Genomic DNA, 17976 nt, shown 5'->3' on the forward strand with positions numbered 1-17976 from the left:
GCCAGCGTTTCATATTTTTTACCAGCTGTGCTGAGCACGTCTGGTATTAGTTCCACTAGGAGTGTCCTAGATATCAACATTGGCATTGCCGTAGCGTCAGGCGTTGCCGCTATCACTGGTGGCAGCTTGATGGACCGTTTTGGTCGTCGCAAGCTATTGATTGGGTGTTGTATGGCCTTAACGTTGGCATGGGTTGGCATGATTGTCTGCACGCAACAATACAGCATTAGCGGTGGAAACCTCGCATCTGCGCACGCCTCAATGTTTTTTATCTTCTTGGTTGCTGTCGTCTTCTCGTTCGCTTACACTCCATTACAGCAGCTATATACCGTCGAGTGTCTTGACTACGAGCAACGGGCAAAAGGTATCGCTTTTGCAACAATGATGATGAGTGCCGCGTCCCTAGTCAATCTGTTTGCGACACCTATCGCTCTAGAGAAAATTGGGTGGAAGACATACGGCATCTGGATTGCGACTTGCTCACTACAAGCCATATTCTACTACCTCTTTATGGTAGAAACTCGGGGCCGCACGCTGGAAGAAATGAACTTTATATTCCAGCAGAAGAATCCGCGGATGGCATCGCTAGTTCGCAAAGAGTCAGTGGAGGAAGCCGTCAACATGACTAAGGATGGGCCGAAGATCGCGATTGCCTAGTGTACCATTCTGCATTTCTCATTGAGGCTCTTCTAAGTGATATAAACATACTTGATTATTGGTACTATACAAGCAAAGCTGTCGAATGATATCTAGCGTGCCGTTTCTTTCGATACTAGATCCTTATCAAAGCATATCAAAAGGAGAAGGAAAGATTAGACTCGGAAATACACGGAGTTCCACCGCTCTGTAGTGCACAACAGAGACTAAGACTCAAAGCTAATGGGTACTTTCATCGAGGTGATTTTCTCATTCATTTGAGATCTTTAAATGCAAATGCTCAAGAATAATATAGGCTTGAAGTAAGAGAATATGCTGAAAAATTGGTGATCCCCACCTATTTGAACAAAAAGAGACAATTAAGTCCATGTTTCTTTTCGCAAACCTGGTATTCTGGGAGTGTTCCTTTTTTTTTCCAAGTTAAATTGTGTCTTGAAGAATGTGTCCGAGATGGGAATATTGATGGTAGGTACGCAAGGAGCCAAAGTGGGGAGCAAAACTCAAGAGTATGTAACATCAAAGACATCATTTCATCGTTGCCTTGTATCTACGTTGGGTCTGTATATTTCCTATGAATACTCCTTGCTACAGGTTTGTTGATACCGCTCACTCATAACAGCCCTAAGCCCACCACAGCCTCTATCAACGGTCCATCCACAACGCACCCGATATCATACTTAGCAGGGTATGCAACATTGGGGCCTGTTTGGTTGTTGTACGCAAGCCGTAGCAAGGTCGATCGGAGAGGATGATAATTGGGCAACCCATAGCTATGAAGTCTGAAGTTAGTTTCTCTGCTTTCATACACCTCACGCTGATTCGTCTCCATTTGCTGTGCATACTTAACAAGTCCCTGAGTAGGATTCTTAGCGAATGCCGCCCACATCCCTCTTACATACTTCGCAATCTGCTCTTGTGCATCGGTGCGACCCAGAACATTTTGGATGTCGAGATCGGTCCCGAATATTGTTGATGTCTCGATGCCGTGCCAAGCCCCTGAGTCCGGAACTGTACTGAGCTGCAGATTGGGGAAGTTACCAAAGTAGCGGTACCGCCACGTCGGCACTTTGTTGAAAACGGACGCCAGTGCTCGCTCCGAGATAGCGCAAGTAAACAGTGATGTTTGAAGGAAGTCCCACTCTGCGTCTGGGTACGTCACATTCATCAAGCCATATATTACCTTGAACAAACCTGCCTCATAATTGTTCGAGCCTATCAATAGAGGTCGCTTGATCAAATTGCCCTTAGCCGATCGGTTTGCGTAGTCCGAAAAAACGACGATGTTATCGACTGAGGGTCCAAACCCGCTTGAGAGCCCACCTGACTGGGACTTAATACTCGCAGTTTGCACAGTCTGCCAGTTCAGGTTCTTCATGCAATTGAGGACGCCACTAGCATTTCCTGAATTCGCGTTGCCGCAGCCGAGGCTGGCAGTAATGTTGTACCACGTCTGGGCCACGGAGTCCGCGCTTTTTGGCGTGCCCGGTGTGAAGACAGTGCCTGATTCAGCGATGAAACCGGCTACGATAGGATCCTCGGTCCACGCGTACGAGAAGTGATCGACAGAGCTGCCGCCAGCCGATTGCCCGAAGAGGGTGATTCTGTTAGGGTCACCGCCGAATGCTGCAATATTGTCGCGGACCCATTCTATAGCTAAACGTTGGTCAAGGAGACCTAAATTGGTTCTCGTAGCCGGACTACCGGGAAATCCGAAAATACCCACTCGGTAGCTTTGATCGGAATTAATCAGACGGTGAAGCCATGCTATAGGTGATAAGGGACGAAAAGTTTGCTTACTTGGCGCTCACGACAATGACGTCTTCTGAGTCTGCGATGTACTTGCCATTGTACCCCTTATTATCTGTTGTTCCCGAAGTATAACCGCCGCCATAGATCCAGAAGAGAACAGCTTTCTTTGTCTCTCCAGTTTGAGGCTTCGTCCAGATGTTAAGCGTGAGGCAGTCCTCACTGTAGATGACATTGTCCTGGGATAGCAATGACATGAGAACCTTTACACCTTGCGCTGTCACTTGTAGATCCTGAGAGGACGACTGAAGCTGGCTAGCAGATGTGATGCCAGTCGTAGCTGGGCAGGTTCTCCCCTGCAAATATCAGTTGGTAAGTATCATAACTGAGCGACTAACATTGAAGACATCATCCTAAGCACTGTTTTACTTACAAAGGATGTAGCTTTGATTACCGAAGACCCTTTGAAAGGCTCCGGAGGTGCCCATCTCCTTTCGCCTACTGGTGGTTGGGCATAGGGAACGCCCAGATATTCAGACACACCCTGAGTGCCACTGGCAAACTGGCCTTTGATGATACCGCTGGTGGTGTCGACAATCCTTGGTCCAGTTGTCGCTGTATAAGCAAGAGAGACTAGGAAAGGCAGCAGTCCAACAGAAATGCTCTTGGAAACGATCATCACGACAAATTCAAACACCTTGAATGGTCCGATTATGACAATACGGGTTGATTTGGGTCTTCAAACTACTGCTATAATGCCTACCTATGCGCTTTTAAATACCTGCCCACTAGTTACCATGATAATCGTTGGTTTGCTGACGAGTCCAGTCTGTTGGAATGTCAATCGATCTTCGCGACTAGCCTGCCACAGTCCGCTACCCGACTCCTTGGTAACGCCCATGGGGAGCTTTGTGGGGTAATTGAGTCATGAAGTCTGGGTCCACGATGGGACTTGCGTTAGATAATACCGTGTATAGCCCCGTGCTAGTGTATGGGACGAGTTTCGGCCCTCGGGACCTCCAGTAACAGCCTTTGCAGTAGACTGCCGAGGAACCGTGGTCAAATCCACTAATCTGGCGTCGGTAAAGTCCTGATTGAAACTATGGGAATGACAAGGCCTTGGTGCGCAGTGGCGTACTAGCAAGTCCTCAATTATGCAAGGGCCGATATGACTAGAGAAATATTACAACTCGTTTGGTACAGTTTTATTTTGTGACCACATAGACTTTACAAATGTTACATGGATCCATCATAGAAGTGACGGTTCTGTCTCACCTAAGATCAATTCAGCACCCTGTGGAACTGACATCCACCAACATAAAGCTACCCAAATAAATTATGGAATACTCGACAGAAGAGCTCTCAACGGGATGGGAATTCAAACGAACCGATGACACAAGCCCGTGGCTGCCAGTTAACAAGGTGCCCAGTGTGGTCCACCTAGACTTGATGGCCAACAAGAAGTATGTTCTGAGCATATGTAAATGACAAGAAATGTTACAGGCTAACCACGGGTATGAAGGATCCCGGATCCGTCTCTTGGCATGAATGAGCAGGATGTTCAGTGGGTAGGCGAGGAGCGTTGGAGCTACCGCTGTTCATTCGCTCACCCTCGTCCCTCTTCGCATAGCAGCTGCCAGCGTATACACCTCGTCTTCGAAGGCCTAGACACCTTTGCAACAGTTCGACTCAATGGAAAGATTATACTCGAGTCGGATAACATGTTCCTTGCGCATCGCATAGACGTCACCGGTGCGGTTGTCAAATCCCGCGATGATGAACTGCTCGAGAATAAAACGAATGACCTCCAGATCGACTTTGACTCAGCCTCGCAGCGCGGGCGTGCACTTGTAAAAGCCCATCCAGAGCATCGCTTTGCTGGCACGCTCGGTGGAAACGAGCGCATGGCTGTGAGGAAGGCACAATACCACTGGGGCTGGGATTGGGGACCAACTCTGGTGACGGCAGGTCCAGTAAGCAACTTTTTGAAGCTCAATTCTACCTCTTTTAGCCATGTTTGGAGTAACGCAGACAGATACACCGTCTTAATATAGACGGTTACTCCTGAGACATCTATTTTCATGCGTTTCCCTGCTGTTTCACTGTCCTCAAAAGCCAATGACTGACTCCAGATGTTGCAGTGGCGACCGGTGCGACTAGAAGCATTCCAGACCCGGATTGACGACATATACATACAATACTCCCTAGATCAGATGCTCGAATGTTGCGAGGGCACAATTTCCACCCGAATTGACGGTATCATACCTGGAAGTCGCCTCAAAATTGTATTGCAAGGGCCGCAAGGGAATCTGGTTCAAGAATCTCTAAGCGACTCGGGATCTAACGGTCTTGTTATAGTACCATTTACTATTCAAGATCCGTGTCTGTGGAATCCGCATGGTTATGGTGGCCAGCATCAATATTCGGTCCACGTTAATCTGTACATAGGGGAAGTATTAGCGCAAGTTGAGACCAAGAGGTTTGGTATACGAAAAGCAGAGGTCATCGAAGAGGATGACGACTTTGGCAAATCCTTCTACTTCCGTATCAACGGAATTGACATTTTCGCTGGAGGCTCATGTTGGATTCCGGCCGATATGTTTCCTCCAAAGATATCCACTAATGATTACCGTGAGTGGTTAACAATGATGGTTCAGGGAAACCAAATAATGATAAGGTATGCTCTTCAACCCCTTTTACTGACAGCTCAGTTTCACGTTCCACATTGAATTGTATGGCTGATTTGCGTTTCACAGGGTGTGGGGAGGAGGCTACTACGAGCATCCTTCTTTCTACGATATTTGTGATGAGCTAGGTCTTCTTGTCTGGCAGGATTTCATGTTCGCTTGTGGCTCTTATCCAGCATATCCATCGTTCTTAGAATCGATCGAGTTAGAAGCAAGGCAGAATATACGTCATCTACGTCATCATCCCTCGATAGTAATCTATACTGGCGGGAACGAAAACCATTACATCCAAGAGCATTTTGAGCTCTCGTATGACTGGGCAGACAAAGACCCTCAGTCTTGGTTGAAGACCTCGTTTCCCTCACGCTATATATATCAACATTTGCTGCCAAAAGTAGTCGAAGAAGAGGCTCCTTCCACCTCTTATCGTCCCGATAGTCCGTGGAATAATGGCCAGCCTATTACATCCTGGGATAGAACAACGGGGGATCTTCATCAATGGAATGGTCAGTCTGTCAACCATGAGCAGCATAACAATACCTACTGACTTGAAAGTACGTAGTATGGCATGGAGATATGCGCCTATACCAAGACTACCACCAGATTGGCGGCCGTTTCAACAGCGAGTTTGGTATGCAATCACTACCGCACTTGAGCACCATCGACCAATTTGTCACTGAAGTCTCCGAAAAACATCCGCAGTCAGCTACAATGGATTTCCACAACAAGTGTCGAGATCACGAGCAACGACTGGCTACATATATCAGGAATAATTTTAAAGCTATCGATTCCAGCTTAAGGGTTAGTAGCCGTGGAATGTCTCAACCCCCTCTTAATTATGAACGAATCAGCTAACACAGACCGGATGGTCTAGAACTGGACATATCTCTCGCACCTGTTACAGTCAGAAGCCATGCACTACGCTTATCGCGGCTGGCGCCGAGATTGGGGTAGAAAAAACAAGCGCCAGTGTGGCGGCGCTCTCGTCTGGCAGCTGAACGATCTCTGGCCTGTCACTTCGTGGGCACTTGTAGACTCATCGCGCTTAAGAAAAGCCGCATGGTACGCCATAAAGCGCGATTTGGAGCCTATTACGGTTGGGGTCGTGCGCACTCACCATGACTGGACAAAAGTCAATGCGATTCCTAGTACGTCGTGCAAACTTGACGTTTGGATTGCGTGCGATGGCAGTTTGGCAACAGCAGGCATGCTTGACTCGAGTCAAGGAACTCTGGACGTTGAGTTGCGCTTCGTCTCGATTCGAACAGGTCTTGATGTATTACCACCACAGTTCCATCATGCTGCAGGCGTCAAATCCAATGGCACTACCACGGTGTGTGAGAAAGTCATCCTTACCAATCCGGTCGCGCAAGACGCATACGTCATTTCAGCCAAGATTCTGCTCGGCAGTTCCATTATCGCCAGAGATGTGGACTGGCCGCAGCCCTTTAAGTATTTATCGTTTGAAGAAGGCCGCGGATTGCAGGTACGACAAATGGGGTCTCAGACCAGGATTAAAGTCACCGCAAAGAAGCCTACCAAAGGCTTAATTTTCTTCGAGAGACAAGGTCTCCGATTCAGCGATAATTGTTTGGACATTGTTCCTGGGGAAGAATACATGGTAGATATTGAGGGCCTTCAGGAGCACGAAGAACTAGAGTGGACGTATCTGGGTAAGAACGAGGGTCACTACAGTTTGGCCCATGGTATCACAACTGGGTTGATGAATGGGCATTAATGGATTATTAGACGCCTTTGGTTTGGCTTTAGCGTAGATGAATGTTGAAATATATAGAAGCTAATAAAATAAATGGCGTTTTGGAATATACGTTATGAATAATTGCCTGTAAACTAGCCCATAGCTCTGGATTTACACCTTCAATTGAAATTTAATCGATGCTATAGCTGCATATTCTTATTTAACTCGAATTTTCTTGTGTACACCTGGTCGCTCCGAGTTTGATTAAGGCAGCAAGCTTGAATCAGTTATATCCCATTCCAGTCCAGTCGATCCATTCACTCGCATCCCAGGTCCAGCCTAAGGCCCATCAGAGTCAACACTTCTTCCACAGAAAGGATTTATATATATATATATTTGTATTGAATGTTTGACTAGGGGAAAAAAGAACAGTGTCTCTACCGAGGGAGACGTACCTTCATCTGTGAACATGTCGAGACCGAGAAGATCCCAAAGAGCCTCGCCCGGCAGGCCCTCCAAGTGACCTATGTCGTGGGCACGACTCGGAGATGCCGCGGTGGCATCACACACCCGGTACAAGCTCTCGACTACCCGTTTCGATCGCACGGCGGCCCGAGACCATGGAATTGCATTTGACAAAAGCAAGATTGCTCTCTCCACCGCGCCTCGCCATTTAGAGTTCTCGGAATGGTCCGGATCGACCATAATCCCGAGGAGGAGTGCCATCGAGGCTTGATACAAATACCACACTGCGCTGCATACCAGTATCTTGCTCGATCTCTGCATTGACCAAGACGCTTGTTCAATAGCTTCACAAGCTATGTCTCGACACGTTCGGACAGCCTCCTGCTCCAAGAACGGGAGCATCTCGTATTGGACACCCGCGTGAGCATAGCGAAGAAGAATAATTCGGAACAACAGAAGTCGCAGATTGAAATATCGGTTTCTCATGATGTACTGTGCCGAGAGTAGTGAGGTGGGGCAGCGGTCGAGGTCGAGGAATGCGGCTGGCAACCCTTTATACCAACTTTGCACCTCATTATCGAAGGCGACAACTTCTTCGATCTTCATAGGCGAAACATGCGCTAATCGGTGCTGTATCTTAGTAGCAATGATACAAAATTTGCGAGCAGAATCGAGCGAGAATGCGGCGGAATTGGACGATATCATGCTTACGTCGCTAGACTCGTCGATAACAGGCTGCACGTTCATGGTCTTCGGATCCCAGCGTCCCAATGTCGGCCGCCCCAGACTCATAGAGCCCCAAGTGTCAAGACAAAAAAGGCTCCACCAAATCTGGCGCCGAGTCTGTGGTTGCCATGGCCCTTCTATAGCTTCCTGCAGGTTGGTGATCCCAGGCATCACATCGGCAGGCCGGCGGTGTAGGCCCAAGCCAATGGCAATACGGTATGCGAGGCCCATGACGGCGTACGCTGTGTTTGGTGAGTTTTTGTAGTGTAAATATAGCCCACCGAGCAGGCAGAGCGCCTGCAAACTCTCCAAGCACCCGGTGCCCAGAAGGTCAAAATTGAGGTATGGCTGCGCACGAGTGTAGTAAATGCGAGAACTCTCATCATCGCCGACTGCCAATGACCCCAAAACGAGCACCATATTAAGAAGGGCCAGCCAGGGGCGGTCACACCGCTGTCCGCAGTGCCACACTTCGCGAAAGTATTTCTCGTCGAGAAGGGGCACAATACCATGAATATCAGCAAAATAGGCGTCGATGGCAGCGTCCTCCTGCAGGGAAGGCCTAAGGGTCTCATGATAGGACCGCGCCGAGAGGGCGGGAGTGGCAATATCACTCACCGCTGCAGCATTGTCAATCGGAATGCTACGCTGTAGCTCTGACTGAAGAAATGGCTTCACGCGAAACATTGCTCGAATGACTGCGTGTATCGAGCTTCCTCCCAGGTAAGAACGGCGATGAACATTGAGGGATAATCCATTCACATCATCGCAAACCTCGTGATGAAGTCGGAATTCTTGCCACCCGCGCTCATCGTCGCTTTCTCCATCTTGAGTCGCCGACGGGCTGCCCGGAGCTCTAGATTCGGTCGAGACTATACCTTCTTGTGTCGCTTCAAGCACCTCTTGAGTGAGATCTAGGAGATTGTGTGTAGGCAAATGAATCAATGATGCTGGATCTCGCCCGGGAAAGAGTTTGGCCACGAGAACCTCAGCAGCACTTGGCCGCCCTGCAGCAGCAGCTGCAGTAGTGAGACTACCACTTGACGCATTAGACAGATACTCTATAGTATAGTAATTGATAGCCTGTAGCTACGGGATTAAGTTTTACTTGCCTCTGCGCGGTTGACTTTCGTTGTTTGCGCCGACGGTATTGGCAGATTGGCACCTCGTAGTAAACGCATCGGTTGCATGGCAAATTTCCATCACACCGGATCTTGCGTCGCATGCACTCAACGCAAGTCTTGGTAATAGTAGTGTTGGTGGTTTGAGGCTCCATGGTAATGTCGGTCAGCGTTAAGAAAATTGGATAGGTGAGAGGATGTAGGTAAGTACATTACAAATTACCCTTGCGATAAGTCCAAATCCAAGGAAAATGGAGAAGCTAAGAATCCGCACTTAGACTGACTTGGTCAACCGTCCTTCCTATGCCCCGGCCAAAAGCTAAGGTGGCTGCTCAAACCGCATAACAAGAACTAATCTCACTAGCGAATACTTAGTAGTCCTTCGTTCTCATGGCGTGAATTGGATTGATTCAATTCGCATTTTCCCCACGTTTAGCACCAAGCGGCCAGTTCTAAGCTCTGGTTCGCGCGATACAGCCCTGTCACAGCCGTCAAGGGGTATGAGAGTAAGCTCCAATAGAGCATCCTCTATAAATCTGGATGTAAAATAATCCAAGGAATCGAAGGCGGAATTGCTGGTGTCAACAAAGAGATCGCCCCCAATTCCGACAATACATTGTTGGGATACCCGAAAGCTGACGCTCCATCTGCTCGTGAAGGTTGCAGCACAGGGAGCTTCTTGCCCTGAATTAGATAGCCACCGTCAAGAGTGATAGCATATGTATAGCAATGGTTTCACATGTGTAAGTCGCTGGAGTAGCAACATGGCCATTGGCAGACATAGAAACCTGTGAGCTTGATCAAGACATCGCAAGTAGAGATAACAACTGGCCGAGCATCATTACTTCTTCCAGGTATTAGATGAGACCTATGGGACAACAACAAACCCGATATACTCGCCACATAGGGATCCTTCTCCTAGAGCGCCTAATATGACAAAGTCTTTCCATTAACTCCTTCTCTCTAGGCTGTTTCAGTGTGAACCGGCCGATCACTTGTCTTTGGCCGCTTTTCATCTATATCTCCGTTCTCGACATCAGCCAGCTTGTCTTGCAAAGTCTTCCCATCAGACTTTCCCTCAAAAACGTCACGGATCTCCTCAAGACTATAGCCCTTCGTTTCCGGGAAGAGAAACCAGATGATGACCACTAGAGCGGCTAAGATGCAGCAGAAGACAATGTAATACTTCCACCCGATACTCTTCATAGCAATGGGATTGACCTGGTTTCCAAGAACTAGACCAGTAAAGGTTGCGATGTACATAGTCGACACACCTCGGGCTCGAAGTGTGTAAGGGTAAATTTCGACGATGTATGCTTGCAATAGAGGCGCCCAGGCAATAGCATAGAAGAAGAATGTGAAGAAGACAAAGGCAACTACCGCTTTACCGGTTGATTGATCGTGAGTCGTGACGAAGTGCGAAGTAAGCGCTGTCCAGATGACGTAGGAAACTAGCATTCCGCCGGTTGAGACCAAGAACAGCGTACGACGTCCTAAGCGATCGACCATTAGAGCTCCAACAAAGATGGCGGCAAGCCAGTTAGAGATCTGCAACAGACCATTGATCAAAGTCTGGTCCTTCGCCTTTGTGATGCCGATGGTATTAAGTACGAGTGTGAGATAATAGCTTATCAGATTCACGCCATTCCACTGAGCGAACCAGCCCACAATGACGGCGATAAGCGTGCGCTTGCGGTTGGCCGGTGTACGAACGAGTTCGAGCCACGATGTCTCCGACATGACATCAGCTTCATGTGTTAAGGCGAGTTCAATTTCACGCATCTCAAACTCTACCAACGGAGAGTGCTCGTCCCCTCCGGCATGATAGTCGACGAGAACCTTTCTCGCTTCGGAAGGTTTTCCATGAGCATACAGCCACCTGGGTGACTCTGGAAGGTACCAGATGCCGAGCAGCTGCAATGCAGGAAGTGCACCTTGTACAAAGGAAGGTATTCTCCAGCTCCAGGTCGTATCGATCTTGAACGTCCCATACGTACACCATGCAGCAATGATACCTCCAAGATACTGAAAGCCGGAGTACATTAGTTCATACACCCTTCCACTCTGAGTGTGCATAACTCACAAAAGACGTGTTATAAAGTGCCGTCAGTTTGCCTCGATGTGTCGGATACGCCAATTCTGAGATGAGAATAGGACTTGGCTGAGCGATGAAGCTAGTGCAGAATCCGAGAATCGCCCTTGCCGCAATGAAGGTCTCAATGTTCTTAGAAAGGCCTTGCATGATGGCAAAGGCAACGCATGTGAGAGCGCCAATCATCAAGGGCACCTTTCGGCCGAACTTGTCGCAAAGATAAGTGACCAGAAAAAGCGATATGACCTTGCCTGCTGGATAAACAGAGTTCATAGCACCAAGGAGAGGACCCTCCGGGTTTCCGAAGTAGCTACGCCATTGTGGAAGCGTTTGAAGACCATTCATCATAGATCCTGTTCCAATCCTTAGTGAGAAGGGCTGTCAATAGAGAAGCGGGATGGCACGAACCATCATATCCAATAGCACCGGACGAGACAAGGGGGATCAACAGCAGGAGGTTGAGCTTGAGAAGGTGTGGTACACGATACCAGGGACGGGAATCATCTGGGAGAACCTGGAGGAACGAGCATGTTAGCTTTCCAATTGCTGTGCATAAGAATAGAGGGTTCGCTCAACGTACAGCAGCCAGTTCGGCCCCGACAACTGTCGTTCCTGCCTTTTTGCCTGAATTGAAGAACCCCATGATGTCCGATGAGAAGAGTGGCAAGTTTGCTAGCTCCAAGAACCACAGTCCAGAGCAGCTCTAAGGTAAGACCAATGGCAAGGACCTGGAGGGGGATCGAGAGGATCTTATAGCCCCAAAGCCTTGCTCTCCCAAGATATGCAGCACCACGATGGGACCCCGTGGGGCTCACCATCTGACTCTGAGGGAGGAGATAGTGTTTTTCTCAAGGACGTACCCCAGGAAATCAGGTGGGTCCCCATGGGGTTCGTGTGGTGCCGAGAACTCAGTTTACTAGTCATGTTCCGAGAATCTCGGGACGGAACGGACGATGATTGGCCATCCGGCTCGCATCACAGACCTCGGGACGGAAGCCTATTGGACGAGTCGAGGGTATCGACTTGAGGTTCCTCCACTGGCACTTCATCTCAATACATAGTTCAAAGATGTGGAGAGTCCTAGATCGAATAGAAGATGAGGGGTTTGAAAGCACTCGCTTAAATAATGGTGGATTGTGTACTTCAAATCTTGGCATAGGTAAATGGTGTTACTGGGGAGGTCTTTGGAAGGGGGGTTTGACCCCGAGCAGACAAATATGATGCTCGGAATGAGTTGTTCGTGTGACTAGAGAAATGGTCTCTTGATTACCAAATCTCTACAGCCAAGAATCTTTAACTTGAAATGCGATTTAGCAAGAGGCCTGGCACACTGTCCACCACTCGCCCCACTTAAAGTTCAAGGTTGTCTTCATCACCACCGACCACATGCTTTCCATAGTACTATTGCTCCACCTGATGCATTTTATGCCCATGCTTCGGTACCGATGCCATTGCCAGGCATTTAGCAATTCTCAGGAAGCGTAAGTTGTCAGTATGCAAGCTCCTCCACTTGAGAACAATCCAGCTCCATGTCCGAGCACGGATGCCTTCATCTTCATACAACAAACAACAAACAAGTTCTCAATTCGATGGTAATGTTTGGGGGTTTGAAAGCTTTCTTTCCATCAGAATTTCCATATAACAGGTCCTTTATTAGACTATCATTAGACTAGTACTCGAAAATAATCTTAGGATGGGTATTGCGCATTGAGGTTCTTCACTCCTTCGATGAACGAGTCTCCCCAAGAGTGAATGGACACTTGAGTTCCCGTAGCATCAACAGCTGTGCCATACAAGCCACCATATGTCCATCTATCGTCGCCAGAGCGGCGCCATAAAGGGCCGCCAGACATGCCTCCGGCCACATCACAGTTTCCAACGATGGGGCCACCATTAGCGCAAGAGCCTGAAAGGTATAGATAGCTGTCGCGGCTGTCGGACATGTAGAGCTGTTGACCGCTTGAGAGATCGCCTGGGTAGCCCGCGTTGTAGAGCACATTCTGGTTTTCAACGACTGATCGATCCGCAGTATAGTTGCCCACTGGCATGTAGCCGCGCTGTGTGCCAAGGGCGTCGCCTAGCACGTAGAGCGCCCAGTCGTTCTTCAGGTCACAGGTCCCGATCGAGCTATCAGCTGCGAGTGATACAATCTCAGTAACATAAGCGGACGGGAAGACGTCGCCATTGTTGTAGCCTGGCTCGAACAAAAAGTACTGTGCGTCGGAATCGATACAGTGACGAGCGGAGGCCATAAGTCGCGGGCCGACAAGTGTACCGGTGCACCACGCATAGCCACCAGTGACGGGCATGTAGAGTCGGCCAATAGAGCCGAAGGGATACGCGGAGCTTGACTGATAGTATCGTTCGTCGGTTCCAATGATACGTTTCTCATGCGCTATCTTGCCTGCCGAGCGTGCAGTGACAGTACTGCTAACATTGACGGCCCATGCATCGAACTCCTCTGGCGTAAATTGTCTGATTATCGGTGTTGGTGGTGTAACCTTTGGCTTGACAAGACCTTTGGGGAGGCTAGGAGAGTATCCGACAGCCTGAGTAATGGTGGCCTGGTCGAGATCCACGGTTGAACGCCCGGTAGGACTGGCCTTAGCGTGACTGGCAAGGCCCGCAACAAGCAGGACAGACGACAGAGCAACCATGATTACACTCTTTGAATTCTTGGAAGTAATCGGGTAGATGAGAGTGAACCCTGAAGATCGACAGTGAGTCAATCCCAAATCTCGGCGATCACTCCATCACTTATATATCTGTATCACAGAGACACAATCTTCAACAACAATAATTCACCGTCGGATCGAAGCTGTGCACGAAATCCAAAGGATCAATAGTTCTGATTAATGCAGTAGATTTGCTGACGTTAGAATAGTCCTGGTATAAGGCGTAGCATCGGGAGGCATTTTCCCATGGGCTCCCTGGTTCCTCTAGGATGATTCGCCATCTTATTCTAGTCGAAGCTGTGAATGGAAGGACCCTTAAATTGGCTTTGGTCGACCCACAGGTCCGTTCAGTGCCTGGGCTTGGTATGCACATGATTCAATGCTGGGAGAAAACACACGAAGAGATTGGGTCACAGAGCCTTGAATAAAATTCATCAACAATGCAAGTCGTCTATGTGAATGTTTCGATCAATGAGATCACAGGTGGTGCTCTCTAAAGATTTCTCATTTGAAAAGTTTGCAAATGTAACTAAGCTTGATGTAGGAAAGTCAAACGACAACTCTGGAGAAGAGACGTGAGGATAGGAGACAAAATTGATTTGGGGGCCAGACTCTCTACCATGGCCCCTTCATCGAATTGAGATGGTCAAACTCATGCGGCGCAAACAATCGATGCAAGTGACCCCTACAGAGCGCTTAGAGTGGAGAGTGATGTGTCGTGAAATTACAGTGACCCATTATCCCCAATGCTGCTAGTCCGGCTTTACTCAGGATTGTCGGTGGTATAGCCTGGGTTTCTCGATTCACAGGAACAGGAGAGACATGCTCCTTTCGCCTCTAAATCTCTGCTCGGAAACTCGTGAGAAAGAGATACAAGAGAATGTGAACTTTGATCTCTGTTCGTTGACTTCAAAACAATAGCTCTCCATGATGTTGTAACGATTGTTGAACTCGAGCTTGTTGTACATTGTCGGCCTGGCCGCGTAATCCTAATACATGTCTTTGCAGGGCTGAACGCTTAGTGATGTTAGTCATGTTAGTCATCTAATACGGCCGGCACACGCCTGGGCAGAAGGATTTTGGCGGCGCACGAGAATGTCAACCGCTCCACTAACATGGTTCTGTGCCGCAAACCTTCGCCCATAAGGTGGCGGTTCAGCCGAGCCTTATTACCACTGGGCTTACAGCTGGAGATGCGTTAGGGCTCTTTGAGGCCGGTCAGGCAACCTGTGATAAAATCAGTGGCTAAAATATTCCACTGCTCAAATTTACCAGGACATTCACTCCACTGTAGATGGCACCCTCCAAAGCGGCCGTGCCCCTGAATGGAGCTACCTGCTTCTTTCAGCTTTTGCGCATTGCGGCACAGCAAGAACCCAGCAATTACAGAAACCACTGTCCAAGCTAGATGCTACGTAGTCCGGATGGTATGTTCTGAACCTCGAATGCAATGTGCCCGGCAATGTGCTACTCGACTTAGTCCTTTTTCTGGCACTCTCTTTCAACGACGCCGTATACTGGCGAATACGGGAGTCGCATAAACACCCGAAGGATCGGCTAGAAGTGCCATGTCATTATGTTGGACCACTGCTCGTTAGATGCTGCCATTATTCAAACTCCCTCGTCCGGTCATCATCCCATGCTACCATCTTAGTCTCTAGAAGAGAGACGTCAATCTCATTTGCCAAATGTTAAAATATAACTCATCACTGATACAGTACGTGGATTCCCCACGCCTGCCTCCTTGTTGGTACACTAGTCATATGCCGAAGGACATGCACACGTCTAATTATGTGTGTCTACTTCACGATTGAGTCTTGCTTCAGCTATTGAACTGACTGAATTGGTTCCGCAATGATCCCTAAGCAATATCAAATCTGAGTAGACGCTGGCTACCTTCAAAAATACATTTCACAGGCCATGCTGCCTCTTGAGGGTTGGCGGATATGTAGTGATGATCTCAAGCCACCCTAAAAAGTCCTGTTCCACGAGCATTCATACCGCAGGGTCAATCGGCCAGATGATTCTGCTGGTATCACCTTCACTCCAACGCCCTCTACCGCCACGATTCCAAATTCTTGATCGCTTCGCCCATGATTCTTTCATAACCTGGATTTGCCTATCGCCATCGCCATCCTCGTCCAGGTATTCTCTAATCACGTCCTCAAATTTTGGCACTCCATCGAAGGCATCTAGCAGATCGTACTTTCGCAGTCTGGCAGCATCCCAGAAAACGTAGGCACGGCGTCTGAGCCCATAACGCCCAAGATCCATCACGCGCATCTCTGGATCTTTAGATCGAGCATAACACCATGCTCTGAAAGGCCCTCCGTCTTCGTGGTAAATCTCTCCTGTGTGAGGAGCAGCGCGCAAGATCTCTTCCTGAGTGGCCCGCCTGAGATCAACATAACGATATCTACCAGTGTCGGGGCTATATCGCCCAAAAAAAAGTTCTCTGTATAGGTATGGCCTACAACAACGTCCGTTCGACTTTAATATGTCATTCTTCATATCGTACGAATTTGCATGCAAAAGACGGTCAACCAGAAGAATGCCGTACATAAGCTACAGTCCTATTAGTAACGACAAAGATATATAGAAAGACATTAAGTGGAGAATTGTCGGACTGTAAGATGAGGAGTACTCGGCGGCGGTCAACTCACCCATCTTTGAATTCTGAAATCCCTGCCGCCACCGTTCCTGATATAGTCGAACTCTTTATGGCCAAACTCGATATCCTGCGCAAGGACATCAAAGGCGGCTAAAGGAATCAGCTTAGAAGAGCGAGGTGTATCTGGCCCGGATGCTGAATGCAATGGTGAAACCTACTATCCAGCAGCTCTTTCTCAAGAAAGTCATGAATGCTGCCGAGCTGCTCCCTCTCCCACGGGGCGAACTTCCCCAAGAAGAGGTAACTTGTCTTGTCTGGCATATCTTCTTGGGCTCTGTAGAAAATCTCGGTAAAGTAGAAGGCACGGCAAACTCGAAAATGCTCGCCAGCTGACAATTGCAAATCATCTTGAGAGAGACAAGACCAGGCTTGATTCATGAATTGGATTGCAAAGCTGTGGATCGCAAGGTGCATGTGCTCCAAGCGCGCGAGGTCATGAAGAGATAGCTGATTTACAAGCTCCGCGAAGTAACCCGGATTCCAATCCAGTGCATCAAGAAAGTCAGTGACAAGTAGGGCGTGGCTCAGCCTGCGCAAACGTGATGCCTCCAGTACGGCCACCGCGAATGACAATAGGGTGGGCGGAATGTGACGCCGCAGGATCTCCAAAGCAACACGTGGATGCGCGTAGAAGGACGCAAAGAAGTGGCGACATGTGAGGAAAAGCGCAGGAAGAAACTTGACATGGCCGAGTTCTCGGAAGATCATGATGATGATCTCGCGGGGGAGGTCCGTGAAGCTGGCCATGGCGATGGACGGGCGCCTCTCGATTCGAACGTAACGGTTGTGCTAAAGATCGTGGACCTTGGAAGCCAGAAATGCTGCGCTGAGGCGTTGAGGCAAGGCCTCTCTGAAAAGTATCGTCTAGACAGCTTAGGCAAGTACGCGACTGCCTCGGTCCCGCGCAAACCCCAGAGCTACCCAGGTACAGTACGTCAACCCCAGAACACAACAATAGGAAGGAGCCTGAGCACACTGGATTGCGACTCTATCTCAGTACTCAGAAGTGACGTATTTTTAAGATCATACAGCCTTTCATAGACTCAACATCACCAAGGTAGATTGACAGACAGCTATACTCGGTAAATATCTTGTTGGCAACATCTAGATAGGTTAACATTTCGAATGTGATCGGCCATCCAGCCAGTCCTACGTCATATGCCAGAAGTGATAAGAGCAAACCTATTGTGGTGATACTTTCTAGAGAACTCATGGCACTGGGCAACTTGAAACTATAGTGCACAGGTGACAGGAGGATTATCTCCTGGCTATGAAGGAGGCAACCGGGGCAGCATGTGTGACTTAGACAATCAACCCTTTTCGTACATTTCACCTTTTCGTAATGTTATGCTGTAGTCTAATGAAACAGGGCAGCAGTGCCTACTGCTGACCAACACCCTCTCAAGATATCACATAACACCCACACAAACGAAGCCT

General features: G+C 48.6%; 3 protein-coding genes across 3 annotated transcripts; all 3 read right to left on the bottom strand.

Annotated features, from left to right (window-relative positions):
• Positions 1-1267: 1267 nt before the first annotated feature.
• On the bottom strand, positions 1268-2812 carry UCRPA7_2355 (putative carboxylesterase protein; the record flags this gene model as incomplete). Its single annotated transcript, XM_007914918.1, has 5 exons — positions 1268-1427; positions 1557-2310; positions 2377-2387; positions 2455-2718; positions 2802-2812. The coding sequence occupies 5 exons, from the start codon at positions 2810-2812 to the stop codon at positions 1268-1270; spliced, it is 1200 nt and encodes a 399-aa protein (XP_007913109.1).
• A 7252-nt stretch (positions 2813-10064) lies between these two features.
• On the bottom strand, positions 10065-10883 carry UCRPA7_2356 (putative lactose permease protein; the record flags this gene model as incomplete). Its single annotated transcript, XM_007914916.1, has 1 exon — positions 10065-10883. The coding sequence occupies one exon, from the start codon at positions 10881-10883 to the stop codon at positions 10065-10067; it is 819 nt and encodes a 272-aa protein (XP_007913107.1).
• A 1998-nt stretch (positions 10884-12881) lies between these two features.
• Positions 12882-14241, bottom strand: UCRPA7_2357 (putative v8-like glu-specific endopeptidase protein; the record flags this gene model as incomplete). The annotated part of the gene is made up of 2 exons (XM_007914915.1): positions 12882-13900; positions 14208-14241. 2 exons carry the CDS (start codon positions 14239-14241, stop codon positions 12882-12884), a joined length of 1053 nt encoding a protein of 350 aa, XP_007913106.1.
• Between the last annotated feature and the right edge of the window lie 3735 nt (positions 14242-17976).

This window comes from Phaeoacremonium minimum (assembly GCF_000392275.1).
Source record: "Phaeoacremonium minimum UCRPA7 unplaced genomic scaffold PA7_03_scaffold_158, whole genome shotgun sequence".
Lineage (NCBI taxonomy): Eukaryota > Fungi > Ascomycota > Sordariomycetes > Togniniales > Togniniaceae > Phaeoacremonium > Phaeoacremonium minimum.